Source organism: Sycon ciliatum, chromosome 10, assembly GCF_964019385.1.
Source record: "Sycon ciliatum chromosome 10, ocSycCili1.1, whole genome shotgun sequence".
Classification (NCBI taxonomy): Eukaryota; Metazoa; Porifera; class Calcarea; order Leucosolenida; family Sycettidae; genus Sycon; species Sycon ciliatum.
The window spans coordinates 16,791,353-16,799,121 of NC_088652.1; the positions used below are offsets into that span (position 1 = coordinate 16,791,353).

The 7,769-nt window shown below is 45.1% G+C and overlaps 1 protein-coding gene across 1 annotated transcript; it reads right to left on the reverse strand.

Annotated features, from left to right (window-relative positions):
• Window positions 1-3,677: 3,677 nt before the first annotated feature.
• Window positions 3,678-6,582, reverse strand: LOC135826477 (uncharacterized). The gene is made up of 4 exons (XM_065339085.1): window positions 6,148-6,582; window positions 5,507-5,654; window positions 5,060-5,134; window positions 3,678-4,371 (listed from the first exon to the last, which is right to left on the reverse strand). The coding sequence occupies exons 2-4, from the start codon at window positions 5,589-5,591 to the stop codon at window positions 3,989-3,991; spliced, it is 543 nt and encodes a 180-aa protein (XP_065195157.1). The 5' UTR covers window positions 5,592-5,654; window positions 6,148-6,582; the 3' UTR covers window positions 3,678-3,988.
• Window positions 6,583-7,769: the final 1,187 nt, after the last annotated feature.

Genomic DNA, 7,769 nt, shown 5'->3' on the forward strand with positions numbered 1-7,769 from the left:
AACCTAAAAAATATCAAAAATTGACTTGGGTCTGTGGGAGTCTGTGAGAGAACGACCACTCCTGCCGTTGTGACAGATTCCAGGGCCACGTGAAGGGCCCTATCCCACCACCCATGGCTGCTTGTGGACTTATCAGTTTAGGTTTGGGTCCCGCGCACGGACAGAATGGGCAAAAAAATCTGAAAAAATTGTAAATGCATTGATTTGGCCCCTGGGTGACTCGCACAACGTGGCACTATGCCGGAAGTTTGAGTTTTTCCGGCCTGGAAAGCCTGTCAGTGAGGCGCAAGAACTTTTAAATCATGTCCAGAGGGCCAGCATAGTGGCAGGAGTGTGTGGTGAAAAATTCACTCAAATCCATTGAGAGACACCAAAGTTACGGTCAATTGAATGCCATATGAAGTTTACGACTCCAGAAAACATAGCTCTAACAAAAGATTTTCTTTCGTTTCATATGTAGCAAGCTGAACCGCTTTCTTCATGTTCATATTAAAGGGATAAATAATGTAGTTTAAGGCGCTCACCTCATATCATATCAAGCGAATGGCGATATATAATATTATGGCGTTGCACCTCGTGGCTATAGCCGATTGTTGCGAAAACCTGAGATTTCCCGACATTATTGACAATGAATCTCTTTATGTCGCTTAAACCTCACACAATGCTCGTCTTGTTCCTTTCTTCTTCTTATTATTATTTGCATTTTCGCGTCATCGTCAATCAAATGATTGATGATTTCGCTTATGCTGAGTGGTGGTAAACAGAAATCAAATAATTATGAAAGATGCTGATGTCAAGGCAGAAAACAACATGAAGGACGGAAAAAAGAAAACAGGATAAGTATGGATATCGCATGCGATACGTTATGATAGTTATTGCATGTTGATATTGTGATAGATGGTGTGATTCTATTGCTACAGTTGAAATACTGAGGGAGTTGATAATCATAATGATAATTATTATGGTATTCAAATAATCGACGTGGAGACAACAATTTTATAATAGCAATAAAAAGAACAAATTCTGCAGTCATCGCCACACTACAACGAAGTCATGAAAGTTTACCAGAATTAATTTTCTTGTCACATTCATCAGTGGAAAGTCGTGACTGAAGAGTAACCATGCTGAACAATGATTAAATATACATTCGATGATGTGTTACGAGAACAAAATACAGTGCCAAAATAGAAAGAGGGAAGGTGAGACAATAGCAGTGAAGTGAGAGCTAAGTTCACGGTGAGGAAGGATGTCCTACCAACCCAACTTGCATCTAAATTGGTATACCAATTTGAGTGCCGACAATGCGGTAGTCGGTACGTTGGTAGGACTCTTCAACATCTGAACGCACGTATCAAGCAGCACGTCCCACTGCATATGCTGACTAGCTCGGCACGGGCACTGCGACCAAAACGCGGCAGGCCACTGAAGAACCCTCGGCCACAGCCATCGTTAGCACAATCTCCGTCATCGGCAATAGTGCCTCCATTACCCGTATCGAGAGCCTTGGAGTCGGGTAATGGGCATATTGTCACCACAACACAATGCACCATAACAACACAAGATAACACACCACAACAACATTCAGCTCAAGACCAAAGTGGACGCTGTGATGAGGTAATGCCCTCATCGCCGTCTTTGCCGTTGCCTCCCCCAGAACCGCCACCTACATCTATCATCGGCGGTGCTGGGGCTGAGTCTGTGGTGTCGGTGGCACGTGCATATATGGATGAGGCAAGCACTGATTGTGAACAACGAGAAAGAAGGCTGAAGGGAACGGAATTCAACAAAGAAAGTAACACAATCAAGATTCAAAGACCTAGACGATCAACGGCTAATTATTCAATGAATTATTACAGTACTGGAGATCAAGCACCGGCGAGGACACTGGGAACACAAGATTTAACAACAACAACAACAACAACAACAACAACAACAACAACAATGGTAACAAGTTGCCATCAAGATCAAAGGAGGAGTCAACGAACAGAGGTTAAACAACGTCAAACGACCCTGGGACCGATCAGTGTTGATGAGGAGAATGACACGGAGGACGACACTGAGGACGAGTTGGGAGATGAAACGGAGGACGAGGTTGTGGTTGTTGGAGACGAGGAATCCGATGGTGATTGTGATCGTAAGAAGTCCGCCGTTTTTCTTCACTTGTTGTCTCACCCTAAGTGTCTGCAGGTGTATGATGATTTTAGTTTTTCTGTTCTTTGTCGTGCACGGTATGCTAGTCAGTTGAAAGTACTTGAGGCTGTTTGTATTCGTTTGCATAAGCCTGATCTTTGTAAGCAGAAGAAACATGTAGTTGCGTTAAAATTGTTTTCGTAGGTGCACAGCATGATTGTTTGTCTCACTACACAGTTTTAGCGTTATAATTATTAGTTTTTCACCCACCGTTGCACTTAGCTCTCACTTCACTGCTATTGTCTCACCTTCCCTCTTTCTATTTTGGCACTGTATTTTGTTCTCGTTACACATCATTGAATGTATATTTAATCATTGTTCAGCATGGTTACTCTTCAGTCACGACTTTCCACTGATGAATGTGACAAGAAAATTAATTCTGGTAAACTTTCATGACTTCGTTGTAGTGTGGCGATGACTGCAGAATTTGTTCTTTTTATTGCTATTATGGTATTCGGATAATATAAGATAGTACTTTGGATGTGTGATGATATAACATTTCCAGTTGATATTGAGTTATACAGTATTTTGGTTGTTGTCGTGATCGGCTTTTAGAGAAAAAAGGGGAGAGAAAGAGAGAAAGAGAGAGCGAGAGAGAGAGAGAAACATAGGGAGATGAGCAAATTAAGGAGATATATCCGGTTGATTTGACGTTGCACTGTCGGGCTAATATGGGATTACAAGTACATTGATTTGTAACTAGTTGGATGAACATATTGCCTCACACAGAGCCTTCCAGCTCTTACGACAGGCAGCTGTTGCCCGGAGCGAATGGAGATCTTCCAGAGTCAGGAGTCTACCCTGCCCGGCTTTCTGCAGATCTTGATGCAGCACGCTGGGAAGAGAGACGCGTGGCTCGCCAAGCCATCTGGTGCTGTTGTTTGCAAAAAAGATTTCCATTGCCAATACTGCGGGGGTTGATGGTGGCAGCCGCAAGATGTGACCAAATAGACGCCACCTTGCACGGCGTACGAAGATGCTGATCTAATCCATTTGGCATCTCCGGTACAGAGCTTCCTTGGAGATGCGCTGTGGCCATTTGATGCCAAGGAGAGACCGCAACTGACGTCGGTGGAAGGCATCCAACTTCTGGAGAGCAGATTGCGTGAGGCCCCAAGTTCCTTTCTAATGCTCCATAATGCTCTAAATGCTCGGATAGTCTCCTAATGCCGAATATAATGCCCGCATTATCCGCTGGACCCTAAGCACCACCCCTATCGGTTTCTTGTTTTTAAGTTATACCCAGATCACCTTGAAAATACTGAGAGAGAGAGAGAGAGAGAGAGAGAGAGAGAGAGAGAGAGAGAGAGAGAGAGAGAGACAGACAGAGAGAGAGAGAGAGAGAGAGAGAGACAGAGAGAGAGAGAGACAGAGAGAGAGAGAGAGAGAGAGACAGAGAGAGAGAGAGAGACAGAGAGAGACAGAGAGAGAGACAGAGACAGAATCAACACACTGAATAATACTGCAGAGTACTCGGGTATGAGCTCTTTTTTCTCGTTTCTCTCAGAAATACTGCATAACAGGAAGCATGACGACAAGAAGCAATAGAAGGGATGGGTCAGGTGCAAAGAACGGACAGCAGTGGGGTAATATAAAACAAAAGTAATAAAAAACCTTGGACAAGTACAATAGCATGACATAGTCGAAAGGATGTGAAAAGGGACTTTGACCGTCCAACTGAGGCACTAATCAGAAATTAGTGACACGCGGGGCGGGGAGGGGTATTTCGTTCAAATAGCCTGGACTAGCAGAGAGAGCGAGAGCGCATTGTGAAGTCAGTGATCAGCTCCAGAACACATTACTCGTTAATGGGAGTTGTGCTCAGATCATCCAGGAGTGCCCGGGAATATTGGTTATATCTAGCGATCAGAGACGTATCATCTAGAACGATGATAGAATTAAATGCCCCCGCAGAGTGTCCACCGAAGATGTATTTCTTGCCAACGGCGACGTTCAGTCCACACGGTGCAAGGCACTTAGCCGTCTTCGACTTGTAACTGTTGTCTGTGCTCACAAACAGTTGCTTTTGGAGGCCAGTGTCATCCAGTCTGTCGCAGCGGGTGGTCGGGTGTAGGCGGCGGCTGGCATCTCTAAATGCTGGTACTAGACCACCCTTGCAGATGCTGGTGACCTGGATTAGGTTACTGCTGTCTTTAGTAGAAACAACCCGACCGGTGAACACTGGATGAAAAAGAAAGCAAACACAGGCGAGAGCGTTGGTGATAGCCTTTGATGGTTAATGCGGTGAAAATAATTACGAGAATTTCACAAAGCGAATTGCGGCCAATTTCTCGAATTTTGCTCCTATTCCATATCCTCGTGTCGGTACAAAACGTGCATGAAATCTACAGGAAAACCACTGTACCAAAATCTGCCGGCATCTCTGCCACCATTATCCGCTAATTTTTATCTGGGTCCTCGTGGCAACAAAGCATGAGAGTGTTGAAATTTAATAATATTGAAGGGTACATGTACCGTATTTTTCGGAGTATAGTGCGCACCTTTGTATTACGCGCACCCCCAATCTTCATTGGGGGTGCGCACTTCAATCTTCATTGAAGCACATGCATTTCATATTCGGAGCATAGTGCGCAACTGTGATTTAGGGCACAAAATAGCACATCTAAAGTGCGCACTATACTCCGAAAAATACGGTACGCATATTGGATGGATCCAGTAAGAAATAGAAAATAGTTAACAATTCTTGATTGGATATGCGGCAATCTTTTTTATGCACACCACATACTGGGGGTGGTAAAGGCATTTCACAACTCGTCCATAGTTTAATAATGCGATATCGTTCGGAATCCCAGGATACACCCGTGGCCATATTGGTTACCTAGGGAACAAGATCACCAACTGCACTTACCGACTGGCCTGCTAAGGATGCGATGCACAATCGTCTTGAGCTCGTAATCCGTTTTCCCACAGATTCTGCAGTCATCTGCAGCACACACATACGAAGTAGATGTACACAAGCACATAATGTCATTGCATAAAGCAGCCGCGATGGTAGGATGCACGTGCAGGTAAATGCTGCTATGAGTTGTGCCGTGCAAACACGGCAAAAACGCAACAATACCCGGTAAGCAGTTTAGATAGTACCTGGTGTTAGAGCAGATTCGCATGTGCCAAACTGATTATGCCAACGCCTCATGACGAAACCATACAGAGAGAAACAAATCGTGGGGAAACGAAACTAGAACAGTCGGAGTTCACCTTCTTGGAATTCACGTCTGTGAAAGGTTTAATGTTAAGTTGTCGGTGGGGTTTAGCTAGGCGTGATAGAAATGTAACACATCGAGGTATCACTTACGTGGGGCCGGGGTGCTCTGTCCCAAAGCTGGTGCGAAGACTTGTAGCATGGTCACGGCCAATGCCAGCAGGAGAAAGCGGGCCATGTTGAATGCACCAGTGTACGCTGGGGCTTGTCTCGTAGGTGTTGTCAACGGTTACGAAGAAAACTGAGAGAAGACCGCAAGGGGGGGGGGGGGGGGGAAGAAAGCATATCAATAGATGCCAGTCAGCCAATTATTATTATTATTATTATTACTTGCATGTACGCGTTGGAGTCAACCATGCAAGCATGATTCACAACAGTCAATTACCAAAAAACATTTATAATACATTTCATACCTACAGACTGAGAAGCAGAAGAGAACAGGGAAAACCAGCTAGACCACTGACGTCACTGTTGTTACGCTACGTTTGATGTACTTGTACATACGATGTACTAACACACTGGAGTGGTGCTATATTTAAATTTTGTTATTTAAAGGATTTCCCAAAAGCATAGCCTATCGCCGGGATCCTAACAGTGAAAATGATCATTGATTTATATACTAGTGAAGCGGCTTGTGCCGGCAAAAATATGCTGTTTATAATGAACTCGAAATTGTGTCCGAAATTCTGAAACAGAATCTATAGCGGTAATCGTTGAGGTCAGAGAGAACTCACCTGGGTAATGGTAGTCGCTTGAGGGGCGGATATGGATGGAGGATGGAAGGAAGCTCTCTTGATTGGCTTTCCGGGACCTTTGTGACAAGACTGCCCCCTTTCAGCCCTTTATACGCGTCGGGCAGGCCCGGATGATCGGAGAGCGCGGGCATGTCCCCGATGCCTGCGCTTGCTGCATTGGTGCATTGTGGTGCACTGGTGCATGCAGGCGGGGGTGGATCACAAATCACGTATCTCGCGCCAGGTTTGAACAGACTGCAGATGCAAATTTCGCGCGAACGGATTCACGTGACCATACAGGGCTGTAGAAGTGGACTTTTGGCGGCATATCAGTATTTGACCCGGGTCAACTGTCTTCATGTAAACGCTCACCTCTTTTGTCTGTCGTACAGACTTTCAACCCGGGCTGAACTCGACCCGGGTTGAAATTTCTCATGTAAACACAGCCATAGCATGCATGCAAAAGTCCACGGGGTTATGAACTCTAAGGCTGTGTTTACATGAAGCGTTTCAACCCGGGTTGAGTTCGACCCGGGTCAGATTTCAACCCGCCATGTGCACAAAGTGAATGGCGCGTTTACATGACGCATTGCGCTTGACCCGGGTTGAAATGTTCCGAAATGTTCATGTAAACAGTCTGACCCGGGTTGAGTCATGGATTTCAACCACGTGATGGGGCGGGAAGCTGAATCTGTGAAAGCGCGTGAAAGCCAAAGGTCAAAGTACATTTCCAAAGGTCAAAAATAGCGCGGAGACAATTTGTAGTGTAATGGCGATGGCGATGGCGATGCATCGATGGCGGATGAAGAAAAGATTAATTAAAAAAAAGCAAAGGTAGCAAAGAGCAAAGAGCAACGTCCCACATGTGGAAGTTTTGGGGTTTTTTCAACGTTTCATCATAATACCAGATTACGGTTGCTCTTCTATCAATATGACCAACGTCCCTCAACTGTCCGATGATGACGAGCAGTGTAGTGCTAGCATCCCTATTTCGCCTATTTCGCCCCCTCCTATCAATGTCACTACAGTAGAGTCGCGCGCTGAAGAACGTGGAGCCCAAGAACGTCCAGCCTGAAATTCTAAGAACGCCACAGCCTAAAGCTAAGAACGGCGGTGTTGGTTTTCTGGAAGCTTGTGGGATACATTATTATGATCCAGTACGGATTGTTTCTAAGAACGTGCTACAAGAACGCAGCCAGATTGCTGAAAAATAAGAACGTCCCAGGCTAACCCCTTGGAAACAACGTTCTTGGGCGCGCGACTCTACTGTAGTGCCAGTAGTGGGAAGCGGAAGAATTCCGCATCTGCATCTGCATGTACCAAATGGTTCAAGTGGACGGACGAGCTGCAGGACAAGCTCGTGATGGTTTTGCACGACCACAAGGTATGAATCATGAATGTTATCCCTGTTATTCTTTTTAAGGAGACTAGACCTTAGACCTTAGAGGACATTAATCGAAAAGTTGTCATTTCATTTGAAAAGCAATGCGATTAGTAGAACTATGCCAAGCTTACGCCAGTCATTTGCCTGAATTCTGCTCCTCTTTGTCCACATACCAATCATGCATTAAACATACCCGAAAAGTATATAATTCTGCCGCTTATCTGCCGGCATTATACCG

What these genes read in the sequence shown, in the direction of transcription:
- LOC135826477 (XM_065339085.1), bottom strand. Translation starts at nt 5,591, where the DNA reads ATGGCCCGCTTTCTCCTGCTGGCATTGGCCGTGACCATGCTACAAGTC. An exon ending in ACAGAGCACCCCGGCCCCAC is followed by an intron (nt 5,135 to 5,506) that starts GTAAGTGATACC and finishes TGTGTGCTGCAG; the next exon opens with ATGACTGCAGAATCTGTGGG. An exon ending in CATCCTTAGCAGGCCAGTCG is followed by an intron (nt 4,372 to 5,059) that starts GTAAGTGCAGTT and finishes TTTTTCATCCAG; the next exon opens with TGTTCACCGGTCGGGTTGTT.